This window comes from Pezoporus wallicus, unplaced genomic scaffold (assembly GCF_028554395.1).
Source record: "Pezoporus wallicus isolate ANWC-B61680 ecotype Strahan unplaced genomic scaffold, APGP_CSIRO_Pwel_v1 scaffold_3294, whole genome shotgun sequence".
In the NCBI taxonomy this organism is placed as follows: Eukaryota; Metazoa; Chordata; class Aves; order Psittaciformes; family Psittacidae; genus Pezoporus; species Pezoporus wallicus.
Window position 1 is genome coordinate 2,545,140 of NW_026635478.1, and position 19,306 is coordinate 2,564,445.

Genomic DNA, 19,306 nt, shown 5'->3' on the forward strand with positions numbered 1-19,306 from the left:
CTTCATTTGCTGTGATCTTTAAATCCTTCCAAAGTAGAGAAGGAGACAAAAAATAAAAAAAAATTTAAAAAATATCCAAACAGGAAACAAGCAAATAAGAAAATGCCATACTGTGGTTAAAAGTTAAAAGAACTCAAGGTGGGTCCTAGGAGACAGGAGTTTTGGTTTTGGCTATGTCAAATTTAGTGACATTTCAGCCAGCCTGCAACATCCCTGTACCTCAGTTTTCTTAGCTGCAAAATGGAAAACGTGATTTTAAATCATATAGACCCACACTGCACTGGAAATATGAATGCATTAGTGTCCGTGAAGTATTTGGAAGATATTAATGAGTTGAAGGTATTACTTCAGAAAGCATCAAAATTATTTCTTTTTTTTTTAATGAATCAGCCTTTGCTAATTCTGTCTCTTGCTTTTATTACACTTTTCCTCTATTGTAGATAAAGATCTGTATCCTCTAGTACTAACTCTGTTTAAACAATTGTCTCCTGCATATCAATCCTAATCCTGCCATGAAAAATTATCTCATGAAATAATGTTACAAGGCAGAATACAAACAATCAGGATAGCTTTACTTCAAACTTACTACCCAGTCATTAAAATCTTACATTTAAGCTATCTTGTGTTGCAGGGAAAAAAAAACAAAACCAAAACAAACAAAAAAGAAGAAAAACCAGCAGTGAGAGCCCTCAGACCAAGGGAGCAAAGAACCCAGAAAGGCTTTCAAAATTAAGCCTGGGTTCAGCATCTCTGGGAAAGAACTCCTCTTGCCAGCCTTTGTGAATAACTTCTCCAGCTCTCTGACATCTTAGAGGATCTCTTCCTTTCATCACAGCCCACTAGGGTGCCACCCATATGGGCCATGACTAGGTTTATCCTACCAGACAGCTTACTCTGACTCATTACCAGTGTCTTCTCCCACAGGCAGGCACAGCCTGGAGCTTTTCCCAGAGCCCTAAAGAGGCGCATGGGGAGAGCATGTGTCAGCATCCGGGTGATGCCTAACCCAGCTCTGCTCCTGCGCTGGCCAGCGTGGGCAGAGGTGTTTCCTGCATCTCTCTGCCCATCAGCCACAGGGAGGATGCTTCTGTCCCTTGCTCCTGGTCAGGGTGCAGTGCTCTGAACACCACAGCAATAGGCCTTATGGACCACAGTGGCTACAAGCACCTTAGGTCACTGGCTGGGACAATAAACAGCAACAGCTTCAGGGCTGGCAGTCTGGGATATGCTTGCTGCTAGTACCTAAAGTTTCTCTACTGGCTGGAGAATTACAAATCCTAAAGACCTGACATTTTATTTTTTTTATTAATGTATTTTAATGAACTTATCTATGCTTCCTTTTAACCTCCAAAGCTCTTCCCCACAAATATATTTCCCCCACCTTCCATGATTTCAGGGGTAAATGAAGAACCCAATACCTTTAGTGGGACTCCTGCTACTGATTTTGGTTTCAAAGTCCTCAGTCTTTGCCTATATGAATTCAGTTCTATTTAAAAGGATTAGGTAATCTTAAGAGTTACCTCTGCTATTTTAAACTACGCTAATTTGATCATATTATTCTATGGTTTAGAGGTTCAGAATCAAACATCTACAGTCAAAGATGACTCAGACTACTCAATCCTTTCTGGATTTCTTTTTTCTCTTTTGGAAAAGAAACCCTTTCACAACCTTCTTTATCACCTTTTTGGCAGTTCTGATTTATCCAACCAGATATCAGAGACTTTCAAAGTTGTATGACCACCTGGAGAATTGGACGACCAAACCTATTTCAGTGGGGAATCTAAACTGGTTACATGTACTGCTTACATTAGGACTTTCCCCTCTTATGCCACAAACAGTCTGCCAGTGAATGAAGGTACATACTAGCCTTGAGACAAAACCACTCACATTAAGTACATTTAAATCAGTGCTTCCTCCAGGAAACCAAGTGTTGTATTATTTACAAGCAGATTTTATTATGGTTAAGAGAACTGTTTAAACCCATTTAGCAGATCAGACGAAAACAGATTTAAACTGATGTGCTCATTGTTGTAACAAACACTAGTTAGTATCTGATACAAAGATCAACATGCTTGATGATTTCCACATAAAAAGTTTAGTGAAAACACAGGCTGTAGTAAAGACAGAAACATCAGATCTCACCATTTTCTCAAAATATCTTCAGATTTTAGATTTTAAATTGAGGCTAAAATAGTATTACCTTAACATTTCTAAAATAAAATAAAGTTCATGAAAGCAATACCATGAATAAACTCTCAATACCATGCTGCCTCTCTCTTCAAGGCCATAACAGTACTCAGTAATATCATCATCAAGAACACACCTAAGACCCTTTGAGAAAATCACAGCATCAGAAATATCTTTATGCACGTCTCTCTACTGCAGCATCCAGTAAACATGCAGATTCATACAATGGCATGCAAACAGCCTAGCAAAGAAATGGTTGGACAAAGAATAATTTCAAAGCAATTCCAATAATCCCTTTAGATCATTCTGTTTGTGAGAAGTATTCTACTGGAAAGCTGGACTAGTATCTCCTCAGAAGTTACGGTTGATCTGACTTAAGCCAAAGGAACCTGCAAACTGCAAGGAGGAAGTTGCTAGATAAAATCCCATGGAACTGAAGGCTCAGGATAACAATCAGTTGGATCTCCTTTATTTTCCAGAAACCATTATTTTACCTTTAATTTCGAAGGGTCTTTGGGGGAAAAGATTGAAGGAAATATAGTTCATTTTACCAAAGCACATATTGCAAAAAATAAATTTAAAACTCTATTTTTGGCCTAGAATGGTTGAATAAATCCCTGATTAGCCTCTTAATGGGGTGAGTCCAATTTAGTGAGAATGATCACCAGAGGGAGTCATTGACTTTCCCATTAAAGTCAAAGGGAATTTTACATACATCAGGAGTGTAGAATTAGGGGGCAGAGCTGAGAAAGACTCCAAACAGATTGGAGTTCAGGGACTAACACAAAACACCATTTTCTGGATTTCATCTGAATCAGTTTTCCCCTTTGGAGTCCCAAAGGATGACTGCTATATTCCACTGTGAAAGTTAGAGAGAAGGCACTGAAGTAATTCATTCAGTGGGTACACACTCCCACAAAAAAAAAAAAAAATCCCAGCACTTAATTGATTTTAAAGTGGTGCAAATACTAACTGCTCAGTTTTCTCTTTGGGTATGCAACATATCACAGTCCTTCTAGAAAAGCAGTTTTTAAAAGCCCAAAGAAAATCTCCAAGTGCCATATATGAGAGTGTATCATACCTCTTGGGAATATCAGGACTTCCAACATGAAAATAAAAGAGTGAAAAGGAGACAGGAAGAATTCAATGTTAGTGACTAATAGAGGAAGTGAGAATAGGGATTTGTGAACCAAGTGATAAAATGAACTAAGTACATGAAGCAGTCTACTCAGCCATAAGGAAGTGTGTATTTCATGCTCAAACACCTAAATTTCATGACCTTCAAAGAAATCTTTTCATGCTAAGAACTGGGCTTTTCCCTGCTGGACTTTTGTGTTCTTGCCACAAAAGCCTAGCAGACTTCAGTTTGAAAACAAGATCATTCACTAGGCAACTTTCCCCTTAATTTTGTACAATAAAATTATTCAGCAGAAAATTAGGAGATTAAGGAAAGGCATGGAAATAACCCCACCCAACCAAATGCAATTTCACCTCCCCAGAAATATCCTCTGAACAAATGGAATTCAATTTGTTTCTGTGTTCCCAGGTAACAGCGGCACCTTGTTTTGCTTGTTTATTTAATTACTTTTTCTTGTTCATGCAATTAGCTAACAGACTGCAGCCTTTTGTTCATTGTAACACAGTTATTTGCATAGTGTTCTCCATTTTGAGGCTGAATTTTTGATAGAGGCTCTATTTTGGGCTGTGGCAGGCAGAGAACCATTGGGAAGCCTCACAGGGCAGCATGCAGCAACCTGCTCCTTCATGGAGTGAGTCGCTCCAGGAACCGCACTGGCTGCCCATCTGCTTCTCACAGCAAATCAAAGCCTTATTTCCAATATACACTGCAAAGCACAGCTTGGCTTAAGACCTGTCTGTATTTCATCATACGCAGCACCAAAAAACAGCTGAGTTCATCCTTAAGCATTTTCAGCAACAGGCTGTCCAAGCTTAACTTTATTGCCATTTATAACTGTTCAAGACATCATGCTTGCCAGTGTATGTTTGACTTGAAATTAACAGTACTCTTTTTCTGTTGGGGTGAAAAACATTGGAGATGAAGGCTTTCTTTTATGAACAGCTTGATTTAGCATCCAGTTGAGTCTAGTGCTGTTGCGATGCTGAACTAAATTGTTGCATTGTTAAATCTTTTTTTAAACACTCAAGATATATCCCCAGATCACAAAGTTTAGCAGAATGCTGACCCTCTCCACTAATAAATGCAGCAATTACTGTCCTCCAAGTCCTCCAAGTTTCTGGCAGTGAACTGATGTCAGCTTGTTTTTATCTAGGTTGCTCAGAAATTGAGGAATCTGCACCTTCTTACAGAAATGAGAGGCAGAGTCAGTGCTGGTGGGAGTCTGCATACTCTGGTACACTGAAGGCACCTTCATCTCAGCCTCCATCTAAACACCCCCAAAACTCTGCCTCTCAGGAGAAACCACACACCAACTTACACTATTTGAACTATGGAGAACTGGAACAGACAGCTTGGAAAAATTGTTAATCTTTGTAGTTTACAGTTCACCCTTCACATATGACCCACAGCTAGGGTTAGGTTTAGCTGTAAGCAATTGCAGCAAGGCGCAGCCTCTTAATGGCATCGTTTTAATCCTACCTGTGCCATCTGCCTCTCCAGCTTTGACCGGGGAATATCATCAAAATAGTTTTCATTTCTTCTTCTCCTTGCATCACCCTGCATGATAATGTGGGGAACGTCCAGGGAGCCACCAGTAGTGAACGTGCTTTGGCTAAGTGATGGAGACAACTGAGGAGGAGTGTGGTTACCACTGGGTTCCTGGGCAGAGAGGAGAAAAATGCAGTGTAACAGCATACTGGTGACTTCAAACCACACATTTAAAAGTGTATTTATTTGAATGATTCTTACTAAAAAAATTAAGGAGCAATATCTGAAATAGAGGTTACCATGGATGGACTTCTGAGTTTTCCTACCTAATGTGCAGAGCCCATGTGGAAGGAAAAATAATTCACGATTTACATCAACTAGTGGCAAATTTCCTCTCTAAAGCCTCCCTGTGTAATACATTCTCCCTTCTAGGCCTGCTAGATAGATAAAACAGTGAGTTACTTTTTGTCAAGGCCCAAATAAAGCCTTGATTTAGCACTAGCTATTTGTAAGATGAAATACATTCTCACCACTTTTGAGCAGCCACTCTGAGCGGTGAAAGTGATTTGAAAGTGATTTGAACTCTAGCAACATCTCTGGCTGGAAAAAAAGCAATGCATGAATGTTTACAAAATAGAGACACTTCGTTTGCCATTTTTATAGGTCTTGCAGAACACTCATTTAACTTGAAGTACTGGGTATCAGAAACAAGCTAAATAACAATTCCTAGAATGCATGAAAGCTGCAGAGTACAAACATTTTACAAGGCTTTTCTTGTAATCTGTGCTGAACTGTGACCTTCTATCAGGCAGTGTGCAAATACCACAGTGAAATGATACATGAATTCTACGTAATAAACAGCTAAACATGTCCTCCTGATCATACTTGTTACGAGCATCTGCCACCACTCCGCTCACATCCAGCCACAGTATGTATGTTTGGCAACACTTACTCTCGTGCACATCACATCAGTTGTTCAAACACCAATTACAAACATTGGTGCCTGGCTCCACTGTCTTGGAGACTGCAATCAGCAGGAGCAGAGCTATGGTGAACTGGCCAGCCAGTCTACATGCATGCCACCCCAGTGCAGACTGTAAAACACTGTCATTGCAACTGCACAGGGAATCAGTTTTCTCTCACAGAATCACTGAATGATTAAGGCTGGAAAGGACCTTAAGATCATCTAGTTCCAATCCCACTGGGCTCAATTTATCTGACACTAGATTTCTCTGATAGTAAGTTCTTTGGAGGCAGAATGCACCCAGGAGTGTGTTTGCAAAGTGCAGAACTTGTATAAATTACCTACTGCTGTAATACTGTATTTCAACACTGAACAACATGAAAGGACCTGAAGATACTAGAGTACGAAAAGACCTGCTCCAGTGTGGACGGAGGGTATAAAGACCTGCCTTTAAAGAAAGAATTAAAGTGGATATTTCATGCATTATTACCTTGGAGCAAACCTAATTGTGAAAAGCATCAAGGTACTTTACTCCATGCTGTTAAGAAACAAGATCTGGTGTAAGAAACCAGAGAGCTGTGATGTCTTTCAAATGGAAAGGGAAGTTGCAGTTCGCTGCATGTGTTCAAGTGATAGTAACATCTGATGTTAATATTTGAAGTGTAGGAGTCTATGTGACATTATTCCTTACAATCACAGTAATGCATCTGAATTTATCATTTGGTTAACTAAAATCAGGGATATATAGTTGTTTAGCAACTTTCAATTAACTGTTGTGGGTGGGTTTTGTTGTGTTGGGGTTTTTGTTGTGGGTTTTTTTTGTTTTTTTTGGTGGTTGTTGTTTTGGGGTTTTTTTAATTTCTAAATTCTCTAGCTTTTGTATAATCTGAGACAAGCACTTGACACTTCCCAGGGCAAAAAAAGGAGTGTTTTCCTCTTAGGAATAGTCTTTTTCCCTCCTTCACAAAAATCCACCTACATTTGGCCCAGTTAAAAGCTTCTGAAAAGCTGTCATCTGCACATGCTCAGCAGGTTTGGTGAGGCACAACATCTAAAACCTACCCTCCACAGGCCTGACTAGATGGTGCACATGCTTCTGCCCTGAAAATAACCTGAGTACAGAGGCTCCAAATGAGATCTTTTATAATGACTGTTATCTACTGCTCCAACCAGGTAGGTAACCTCTCTCCGCTCTGAATCATGACTCACCCACTATGAGTAGACTGATAAGAGTCACCAATGCATCAAAGTTACAAATGACCGTGCAATGAATGGACATACAGGTTCCAGCTCTCATCGAGCTTTTCATATTTTATCAAACTGCATGTAAAGAGGAAATTCACTCAGAGATCTATATTGGAAGATTGCTGGCAAGGCAATACAGATAAGAATTACAAAGTCAAGAAATAAAAGAATTACAGTGCCTCTGCATTATGGAACAGTATGTAATTTTATGATTTTATGCTATTTTCTCAAAGTCGTCCTTCACAGCACAGATGGATCCTCAACTGTGCAGCATGTTGTCATATAGTCAGCACTGTGTTATCATTAGTTATTGTGTAGTCAGTATTTTATTCTCACCTCGTTTCATGGCCCCAAGCCCCTTCCCTAAACTCTATTCAACCCCTGTTCTGACGATAGGATGACTAATATCGTCATGTTCGTGATACTCATAGTGCTTTACAAATGTCAATCAATTTATTTTCACCGCACCCTCTGACTTCTGGCATTTCTAATTACCACTTTTGTGTGGGGGACCCAAGACACACAGCCAAAGGTTAAAAAATATAAGTCACTTTGGATGCCCAATTACAATATCTATTGCCTGGTTTTCCAAGTGCTTGTATTCAAAACTTTGCTTCTACTGACCTAATCTGCAGGACTGTGTGCTCAGCACTTGTATAAATCAGACTCTAGACTCCAGTCAAATATGTAGAATGTTGGTAATGTACAGTTAGTGACTGTTTATGAGGCAATTACCTAAATAACTTACTAAGTGTTATCCAGGGGCTTTGTAGCAAAAGCAGGTGTAAATCTGTATTTTCACAGGTACAGCTATTCCTTTAATCATGAGTCTCTCTCCCATTCTTCCCTCATTCCACTTCCTCACTCCATGCCCACTTTCTCATCTCCTTAACAAATCAGCAGACCAAGAATGGATGCCTGTGCAGGTGCTATCATGGCCTCAGTACCGTCCTACTGTTAGTCACCAGATAATCATATCATGTTTCCATCCTGTCGCAAATGCACAGGCACATGCTCTGCAAGATGCCTGACCATATATTTAACTATTAAAACCTGCTTCATTTTCACCTCTCAGTCCTGCTAGTCATGTAAAGCTGGAACTACATAGGTCAGAACTGGAGGGGAGCTTAAGAAATCCTTCCCCAGGCTGCAAGATTGTATAGGTAACCCAAGACCCAGCATTTTCTAACTTTGAGTATATGACTTTGAAGTAAAAATAACTTTTCTTTCGTACACAGTTATTGTGGGAATAACATATTTTGTGGATATTTATAATCTTTGTTGCTTTTCCTCAATATTTGATAATTTTTTCCTCTAAAATATTTTAAAGAGTCAAAAAAGATGAAGTGCTTTAGGTTGATCTTGAGACCTTAAAAGCAGACATTTTAAACAACAAATGATCTTCTTCTACTGCTCTAGTGAAAGTTGTCTCTGCCCGTGGCAGGGGAACTGGACCTAGATGATCTTTAAAATCTCTTTCAATCTGAACCGTTCTATGATTTATTATAAATCAATCTTCTATTTGAAGCATCAGACAGTTTATTTAAACCAATTTTCAAGCTAAAAATTACTGCAAACTACAGATTAAATACTATTGCTTTGTTTTGTGTGAAATGGCAAAGTAGCAGTTGATGGGAAAGAAAACCTTAATCCAAATCCATGTCCTCCTCTTTAGGATTCTCTGTAAAGACTCCAATACCATGAGGTGATGAATGACATTTAGCGCTTGCCCGCATCAGTAGCCCTAGCAGTGGAGCAGCAGAATACTTTTTATCTTTTTGACTACAGATGGAGGAAATTCGTTTTCCTTTTCACTATTAACTGATAATATACAGTGCCAACCAATAATAGCATGAGCTGTGGAAACTTTCCCACCTGCTGAAGAGGAACTAATTCCCCAGTCCAAAGCACTGAAAGTACTGAGCAAAAATGTGCAATTTCCAAATGACTCCTCTTTCCTGGGAGTGTTTTAACACCTGCCATGCATCAGGAATTATTCACATAACACATAAAATACAAGGAAAACATCCACATTAGTGCAAAGTGCCTGAGAGCAGAATGCTACAGTTTTGCGAGACCTTTTTCAAAATGGCATTAGGAATAGGCTGAATTTGGGGCAGGGGATCTAAAACATCTTTATGTGACATCTCAGAATATGCAGGGTGAAAACAATCTGGTCACAGAAATTAGAAGCGTATGTAAAAATAAGCCCTCATTCTGTCTTTCTCTATTTCTCTTTATACCAGGAAATATTACTTGGGAGCACGGACACTCTGACATTTTGAAATTTAGTCCCAAATGAGATTCCAGTCAGAAATGCCAGCCCCATGAAAATAATCAGATCCAATCAAATGCAAAAGGTTTGACCTAAATTATCAAAATAAAAACTGATGATATGAACTCCCTTGGCGAGAACAAAGGTTCATCAGAACACAACTCAGTAAGGGTAACAGACAGTAAAGAGACAAAGGCACTGGATAGGAGAAACCCAGTGTTTGTGGTGTAACAAGAGAAGGTTAAATCTGGTCAAGTGTGGAAAAATCACAGGGATATTGCAACAATGTTTCTAAAAGAGGGAATACAAATGAAAATTAAAAACAACATGAAACTCCATACACAGGAACATCTTAATGACATTTGTATCTCAGCAACTTCAAGAAGCTCTCCTTAAAGAAAGCATGAACTGTATGTCTGAAAAGTAAGTGTAAGCGTTTGGAAACATGAAAAGAAAATGGTAACTCTCCTCCTGCAATATTGATCAGGTGGGCTGGGATGCCTGGGGACAAATGTAGATGTGCAGCTTGCACACACCTAGTCCTGAGCTAATTTCTTAAGCAGAAAAGGTAAGTGGGGACTTCTAAGACACTACTTATTTCATCCTAAGGTAGACATCTGAAACAAGTCAGGTGAATCACACTGTACAAATGACAACTTATCTCCGTTGGCTATATGCAGCGACTGAATAGGTCAGCCTAAGGTGTCTACACTGTAAGCTTCAGAGATGAAGTAAGCTGAAGCCCACCCAAAGTAGCTGTTGTTTTCACGTGACTTGTGAAATGCTTGCTGACTTTTTGAGAAATGCAAACAAATTTTCCAGGGGACTCACCCTGAGGGTTATTGACCGAGGTGGTTTCTGAGGAGGATCTTCGTGAAGCCTGTCTCCCAAAGATGCCAGAACGCGCTTCCGGTGGCCAATCAAGCTAATTTTTAAGACCTGAAATAATAACAAAAAATACCTTGTTAAAAAGAACACATTGTAATCATTAAATGAAGACCTATTCAGAGTGAAGCCATTTTCTTCTTAACCTTTTTAACAAGTTAGTCCACTACACAGGCTAAGCAGACAGAGAGCAGGGCAAGGCAGTCAGCTGAGAAAACGAGAGGCAAGATCAGAGGAAAAACCCTGCAGAATGAAGGAAGAAACCAAAGCAGGTATAGATGAGGAAAACTGGAAAAAAAAATAATCAAAAATTAATAAAGAGGAAAGGAAAATGAAACAGGAAGAGAAGGCAGCAGAGATGGAGCAAAAACAAGGGAGAGGGAGAAAGAGACTGGAGAAGGAAATGCAGAGGTGCAGGCAAACAGTGAATGATGAGGGTTAAGAGGATTCACAGGATAGATGAGAAAGGGAGTGAGTAATAGCCAGCAAATGCTTAGAGAAGGCAAGAAGGGAGAAAAGGAAACTCACAGTGAATAAATGTTAGCACTTTAAATTCAATTCACCATGCCTTTCACAGGTAATCTCTGAATGACACATACAGTTTGAATTATCATGTAGAATCATCCTTGCATAAGAAACACAGGATGTACAAACTTCGTCCTGGAGGTGTATTACTTTTATCAGATGCAAGGAAAAAAAATCTCTGTTGCACGCAAATGTGACTGTCAGTGGACAGATTCAAATACACTGTGCTTGTCCAGACTCCAAGAATACCAAAAAAAAAGGTGTACTGAATTTACTGCAACCACTCCCCACTTGTATCTCTCTGTGTCCCTGCCACATACAAAACCACAACTGCTCTCAGGAAAAGAGAGAGGGCAGAAGCAGCAAGTTGTAAAATCAAACATTAATGGAAAAAAAAAAAATCATATTTTGTTGCTATTGTTTCATGGTTACAATGCCCTAATTGTAGAAGCAAACCTCTGCTCTGCAGAATCATGTCCTCATGTAACTCTTCCAGACTGTATATATGGTTTCATACACCAGAGCTGCCTCCATTCCCACTCAGAAGACAGTACTTCCCACTATATTTAGGACCACCATGTGTCAACACCCTTCAGTAGAGAGGAATTTCTCACTCAACCTAGAAAAAGTAATATTCTCCAAAAAGCCCTGAAAATGCTCTTTAAGTGAACAATTATCTCAGTTTAAGCAGTACCACTAAGAGCTACCACTCATGAGAATAAACAGAACCTAAACCCCAACAACTCCTCTATGACATCTCTTAGATCCACTATCTCAGGATACAGCGGAGCAACATGCTGTCATTATTATGGTGGGTGAACTCCTGCCCATCCACAGGCATGTGAATTGGTCCACACTTCCTCTGTTGGATGCTTCTGTATTGTCTGATATTGTTGAACATAAAGAACATCTTGTCTGCCTGCATCTATTAAGTAATGGGCTATGACATGGAAGAGACTGAGGCCTTCCTTGGAGAGGCAGCTTACTGGGCTGTTGCAGACCCAAGCCGCAGAGTCCCACAAGCCTGCTGTGTGCTTCCTTATTAGTCTAAATCTGGAGAAGCACAAGTGAAGCTGAGACAGCACAGCACACACAAAAATGCCAGAGGCATGCAGGAGACAGTTATGTGTTTAGTTTACATTGAATGTTAAACAGAAGGGTGCACAGTTTGTCTCCGTATTTAACTATATGAAACACAGGAATGAGCTACAGCCGCTTTAAGCGTTACTCAGGTAATTCACTTCAATGAACTTGCTTATTTCTCTGTCCTTCCCAATCATCAAGAACATTTATCCAGAGATTTTTAAGTCAAGCTATAGTTCTCACGTTGTTTCAAGCTCCTTGATGCTCTGACTGCCTTATTAGCTGTATCAACCACACAAAGCAATTCTCTTTGACTTAACAGCTGTTGAACAGGAGAGAAAAGGACAGAAGAGGGACTTGGCACATAGGAGGTCAGCAGATGGGTCTAAACGGCTATTTTATTTCAAAAACTGTGCTCAATTTGAAAGCAATACAGATCTTTAAACACCATAAGCACTGCTAAGCTTATTTGACATTTAGTTTTTCCGTTAAAATAGTGGTCACCCTAAATCAGAAGTGGTAGGGATTTAAAGATGCAACCTACAGAAACATATGGTCCTCAGCCAAAAGGCAGCTGTAGCCCAGTCCCATCTGCACCACATATTCTTGTTAACTGAGGACGGCTGTATTCTTCTGGAAATGGACCCCATAGTAATTTTCTTACTTAGAAAACCTGTTTCACAACTTAGAAATATAAAATACTGTTTTCTGAAACACTTCTATATTTTAGTTATCAGAGTTTAACAAACACCCTGAAACTCTGAAAACTTGTTCCGTGATGGATTACCCTTGACAGTATTTATGCAAAATGTCAAATATCACAAATATAGGTCAACAGAGTGCAATGGTAAAGTTGCCTAAAGCAGTATCTTAGAAATATCATAGTGCTGTGTATCAGGTAACTATTAGAAGTCTTGCACTTCTTTAGCCCACAGGTTACAGCCCCAGGAATATTTTCTACATACCTGATAACAGTGAACACAACACTGAACTATACCGACAGCCAATACAGTGCACTTGTGCTTCATAGTGAAGCATTTTGTCAAATGGGTTGTAGCCTACTCAATATATGACAGTGAAATGAGCTTTGCAGTGTTGCTGCAGGAATCAGCTACATGTCAAGAAACTATTCAGTGTAGCCTAAGGCCCTCCACAACCTGTGATTCTGTTACTGGGACAAAAAAAAAAAAGGCATTTACATGACATGCCACTTTCCACACCAACAATAGGATACCTGAGACAAAAATAATACAACTCCATCACATATATTCACTTACATTTGGTTCTGTAATAAATTAAAGCAGAATAGGGCAAGTCATTTGTCCAAAGAAATTACACACGTTCACAAACCTAATAATATTTTTACATCCATATTCTCCAGTTATTAGCACACAAAATGAAATTCCACTAGGAAATTTAAGGAATCCACAAATGTAACCAATTTTACACTTGGCATTTAGGTTTCTTAGTTGACAGATATTCTAAAAAACAAACACATGTAGTCCAGTAAGTCCCTGATGACCGTGTATGTGCAGATGCTGGAATTAAAAAGTTATTCCATCTAAAACTAAGCATTATTTCTGCAACATTCTTCTGCCTGATCTTTTCTTGTGATTGAACAATATGATCCAATACCGTATTTTTATAATTTTTTCACTCCCTCCCCTCCTTCCCCCTTTAAAATCAGTATTCTAAAGATTACTGAAATTCAAGTTATAAATTTTCTTTCTTTTGTGATAACCTGAAAAGTTAACTGTATGGGCTAACGGAAGAACTATAACAGTGCAAGTGGTCTGGACTAAACATGTAGCAGCCATCAGACACTGGGAATTAGCCACAAACTAGAGAGTGATCAAAATAGTACTAATGATTCTCTGGTAGCAGCATCAGACAATTCAGAATTTAAGAAGGAAAAAAATAGCAAATACATGCCAACAAGGTGCGATCTTCCTATTTCTGCAAGCAAAGAGCTCAAAAGGCTAGCTAAATTCAATTTTATTAACCATCTTACTGCTGGTCATATAGGAATAAATTCCAGGCTATCTGGAACTGTGCGTGAAGGATATACTGATTAGTCCTACTTTGCTGCCACAATGACACCTCATAGGGCTTTATCCTAAAGCACAGCACTGCCCAGAATACACAGGAAGTGAGCCCACACCAACCACTGCACCTCACCTGATCATCAGAGTTGGTGTCAGTAAAAATTTGAAAAACGATTAAATACACTTGTTATATAAATTCCCAGCATGGACAACTGTTCAAAATGTTTACAAATACTATCCACAGAACTGCTGTCAGTGATTAACAATTAAAAAAAAACTAACCAAGCAAAAAAAGGCAAAAAAAAACCCTATGCCCCACATACTGACCAAGATTACATACTGTAATAATTGGGATATTTTGAAAGATAAATATGCCTGAGTCAGCTGTGATATTGAATGCCCAGTGGCTTACCAGACACAGCCAAATCCAGTCCAAACCATATTAAACATCTGTTGAATTTTTCACATACAGATGCTTTATGCTCTTTCTCATCCTGACTGCAGCTACTGATTCCTTCCAACCCTAAATTATCGCAAACCGTTGCCATTTTTATCAGGCCAGGGATTTTCCTACAAAGCCCTGACTTCGCAGCAAAGCACAGGCACAGGAAAACAGAGAGGCGCCAAAGGACCCTGCAGGTCAGAGACTTGCTCCAACTGTGCTAGATGCAAGACTTTCCTGGTTTCCTCAACTGCAGTGGAACCAATTGTTTCTTATGCCTACAAAGAGTCTTGCAAGAGACTTACAATTTCATATCATAATGATATGAAATATGCACCATTATTGCCCTGAATTAATTACCCAACTGGAAACAGATGTCTGTTGTCTTGATGACAGCATTTCACAAAGACAGTTGTTGCACGCAATCTTTTCGATTCTCCTCTCCGTCCCTCTGGGAGTAGGGGCAGGGCAAGAAGGGGGGAAGTGAGTGAACAAGCTGGCTGGCTGGGTTTGGATCACCACAGTGCTTTTTGGCACCCAGTGTGGGGCACGAGGTGTTGAGATAACAACAGATCTGACCAGATTAATAGTCACTCGTCACAATGCTGATTTATTGGCTCTCAGAGTTGTTCCTCTTGATCTCACAGTTTCAGAATGCAGTACATTACTTAGAGCCGGTATTTGCTGTGTTAGTGTTTATCAAGTGTGGGGCCTGGGCTAAGGCTCTTGTCTCACTGTACTTTATGGCAATGACTTGTAATACGGGCGGGCTCCAGCAGCAAGGCGAGACGGACGTGGCCGTCCGGCTGCTCTTCACTGTCCGGGCCCTCGTCCTCGCCTCCGTCTTCGTGAGGCCGCGGGGAGCCGAGGGGGGGGCAGCCCCGAGAGCCGGCGGCTGCTGAAGCGGCCCGGGAGAGCGGCCCCGGGGACCAAGCGGCGGCGGGAGCGGGGCCCGAGGCCGCGAGGGGACGGCTGCCGGTGGAGGAGGTCGGGGCGGTCGAGGAGCGGAAGGAGGCGGCTGCTGAGCAGCGGGAGAAGGCAGGGGAGGAGCCGAGCCCAGCGACGGCCGAGAGCATTCCCCGGAAGCCGCCAGCCAAGCCCCAGGAGGATGCAGGAGACCACGCAGCATTTCCCAGCAAGGCAGAGGAGGAAGAGCTGGACTCAGAAAGAGAGAAGCTGGTGGTGGGAGAGCCGGCAAGCACAGCAGCTACACCAGCCCCAGTGACAAGTACAGCAGCATCGTTTGAGAGTTCTGAAGGTTTTGAATGGCCTTTGGGTATCCTTGGGACCTGCCTGCTGATTGTGATGGGGATCAGCATGTTGGCACACACACAGACTGTGTTTTACCCACCACCATTTTGTCTGATCTCAAAAGTTAAGCAGAGTCTGGTTTGGGTCTTGTCTGGGGTTAGACGACGATATAGGGGACACTGAGATTTTCCCCAAAGCTGGACAGCCATGAGTGGCAGGGTGTGTGGGACAGTATGGGCAAGTATCTAGTCCACTGGGCCCACTGGCCCCACGCTGGGCACCAAAAAGCACTGTGGTGGTTCAAACCCAGCCAGCCAGCTTGTTCACTCACTTCCCTCCCTTCTTGCCCTCCCCCTACTCCCAGAGGGACGGAGAGGAGAATCAAAAAGAATGCAACTCCCACAGGTTGAGATAAGAACAGTTTAGTAACTAAGGTATAACACAAACCACAACTGCCATCACCAATAATAACAATGATAAAAGAAATAACAAGGGAAGAGAATACATCACCTCACCACCAGCCAACCGATAACGCGCCCCCCCAGCCTGACCAAGCACCGACCGATACCTCCTCCAACCCTGCAGTCCACCAGCTCTTCCAGGTAACTCCCAGTTACCTCCTGGGCATGACGTGCTGTGGTATGGAATACCTCTTTGGTCAGTTTAGGTCAGGTGTCTTGTCTCTGCTTCCTCCCGGCTTCCCCTCCTCCGTGGCAGAGCATGAAGTTCACAAAGTCCTTGGCCAAACCAAAACATCATCGTTATCAGCTCTGTTCCCGAGCTGAAAGTCAAAACACTGCACTGCACCAGCTACCAAGAAGGAGGAAAATGACTGCTACTGCTGAACCCAGGACACTGTTATACATACAAACTCAAAGATTATTACAATAATGTTTATGTATTCTGAGAGACAAAGCTGAAAACATTACCTATGTGAAAAATACCAAGCACTAAGCAGGTGTGTACATAAAGCGAAAACATTCCTTCTGTTTTCACAGGCAGCAAGTGGAGAAAATACTGGGCACTTTGAAAGGTGGAATATATTTCCAAATTGAGTCCTAGTGGATAGACTTTTTAGACTGTTCCCTCCACTGGTGACATGCATTTCCACGTGCATGTTGAATTAATAACAGACCTAGTCACTGGTTCAGATCAGGTTTGGAAATGTGTGGTCATAGACACCAGGAATATTATTCCTGGCCAACCTTTGTGAGGTCTTCAATGTTAATCATACAGCACTATGAGAGAGCAGTAGCAGTGGCAATATGTTATCCCACAGCATTTTCCAGGATTACATACACATCAGATGAATTTTAATTAAAGTTTCTGGTACTACAAAACATTTCATAATGAGCTAATAATTTATTTATCTGTTTTTAATACACAATTATCAGCAAACTACATTAATCTGTATACAAGTGTAAAGTACAGCTTGTGTAATAATAGGAGATACCAATCTCCATAGAAAATTTTAACAGCTCTAACACTGATCCTTTTTCTGATCTTGATTAAATTTCATCACGGATTTAATTCTAAGGAAAAGGGAAAAAATAAACAACGTTCAAGGCCTTTTAAAGAGTGGGACATTTGTCTACTAAATAAATAGCGCTTTTTTTTTCCTAAAGCCTTCTAATACCATACTATAATGAATGATTTCATATCAGAAGAAGCAAACAGCCATTCATTGCTTGGAGTGAAAATGCAGATTAATGTAGCTCACAGTTATAACCAATGCAGTCATAAAAAGGTAAACTCTGTCATATGAGAATAAGATCAGTTAATTATACAGATATTAATATATTAGGATTCAGAATTATTTCTATATCATGTAATTATATAGTCTGATAAAAAAGGCAGTAAAAATAATGAAAAACCTAGGGAGGCATTAAATATCTCCTTCTAATACTAGAATTTAACGGAGGTCCTTCTATGTGTTGTTTTTTTAAACTGTCAACATCTTTTAGATACATAATGACTGCCGAAAAAATACAGAAAGAAAAGCCAAATACGGGACAGGAGAACCTGGACCAAGGATCAGAACAAATGTTATTAAGAGATGTTAGTCTGAACACATTCAGTTTACTAGTGTATTTGCCAGTTACTAGCTGTATGCACAAAGACCTGATTTTTATTGCACTAAAGTATTTTCAGTTTAGTAAAATTATTTTTCTGTATCGTAAAACATTCACATTGAAAGCATGGGCTCCACCCTTGAATCTCTAGTTCAAGCCAATTCTACACCCAGAAGCTACCTACGGCTTGCATTCAGGCTGTGCTATGGAATGACTGGCACAAGACACCACATACAGCAATCCAAAATACCCTTATCCCCTAAAGTATTAAACATTCCAGAGTTACAAATTTGATCATGTATTACTATTCTACTGCTAGTATTAATATTTATCCTCTGTTTTAAGGGAAGAACTGTAAAAGTATCATAAAGATAAAAATGTGGAAAGTGTTTGCAGCCTTTGCTACAAAAGCTATCACTGGCAATGTAAATACTTTACTAGTATAAACTGATAGCATGATCTAAGGACACAGCTCATCCCAATTCACTGACAAAGTACAGGTTAATTGTCCCATAAGTCTTGTGAAAACTGCATGGAAATGCTTCCTTAGAAGAAGATCTGCAGAAGAAAACACCAGGATTTGGTCCAACAGGAGGGATGCTGGGCTGCACAGCAGGAGCAGCTGCAGCAGAGCAACCTCCCAGGGATCTTGCTCCAGGGATCCCATCCACCTTAAAAAGAGACCTGGGAGGAGGACAGGGAGAAGTTCTCTGTAGGGCCTGTGTAAGGAAGGTCCTCATCTGCTTCCTTACTTGACCACAGAAAAGCTAATACTGACATAAGTAAATGGTCAGAAAGTACAGTGAAGGATGGGGGAAAGAGAAAGGGGTGGAAATCTCATTTTAGCAGCTGCTTGTGCTTACAGCGCTGCAAACCAAACAGGAAATGCATCCACCAGTGAAACTGCAGCTCCTTTTACAATGGACGCCCAAAAGAAGAGGGCATAAAAAAAATAAATCTATAAAGAACCCGAACACCAACATTTAAAGAGAAACTACGGTCTTTGGGCCTATGGATTTTAGTAGTCAGCAGTTACTAGTTTTCTAGTTTGTCTGTCAGGTGTCTACCATTTTCTCCCCAAGGACTGGAGCAAATCTGGCAGAGACAGGGTAGCCATTTAATGAAAGATGTTTTTCTTCTCACAACTGTTTCTGTCTTACCAGTAATCAGTGTGGATTCACCCTACTTGCCCTGGTTTCAGTTGGGATAGAGTTAATTTTCTTCTAGTAATTTTCTTGTAGTAATTTTCTTCTACAAGCTTCTAGTAGCTTGTACAGTGCTGTGTTTTGGCTTTAGTCTGAGAATAATGTTGAGAGCACAGGGACGTTTTAGTTGTTGCTAAATTGAGATTACCCTAAGTCAAGGACTTTTCAGTTTCTCATACTCTGCCAGTGAGGTGCTGCCAAAGAAGCTGGGAGGAAGCAAAGCCAAGACAGCTGACCCAAACTAGCCAAAGGTATATTCCATACCATAGAACATCCTGTCCAGTATATCAGATGGCGAGATGTTGGCTGGATGCCACCGATCACTCCTCAGGACAGGCTGGGCGAGTCAGTAGGGGGTGAGCACTGTTTTGTGCATCATTTGTGTTTCTTGGGTTTTATTCCTCTCCTTCTTTTCTCTATTATTATTATTACATTTCACTTTATTTCAGTTATTGAAAATGTTCTTATCTTAACCTATGGGTTTTACCTTTTTCCAACTCT

General features: G+C 40.5%; 1 protein-coding gene across 14 annotated transcripts in view; it reads right to left on the bottom strand.

Moving 5' to 3' along the window:
- Positions 1 to 19,306, bottom strand: part of ANKS1B (ankyrin repeat and sterile alpha motif domain containing 1B) — a 441,168-nt gene that overhangs the window by 41,490 nt on the left and 380,372 nt on the right. For 13 of the 14 annotated variants that reach the window (XM_057425330.1, XM_057425361.1, XM_057425317.1 and 10 more), the window contains 2 exons: positions 10,129 to 10,236; positions 4,805 to 4,984 (listed from right to left, as the gene is read on the bottom strand). In XM_057425330.1, coding sequence (XP_057281313.1) covers positions 4,805 to 4,984; positions 10,129 to 10,236 — 288 coding nt within the window. Of the gene's footprint in view, positions 1 to 3,143; positions 4,220 to 4,804; positions 4,985 to 10,128; positions 10,237 to 19,306 lie in introns of those variants that run through there. The other variant, XM_057425371.1, reaches the window with a different exon arrangement.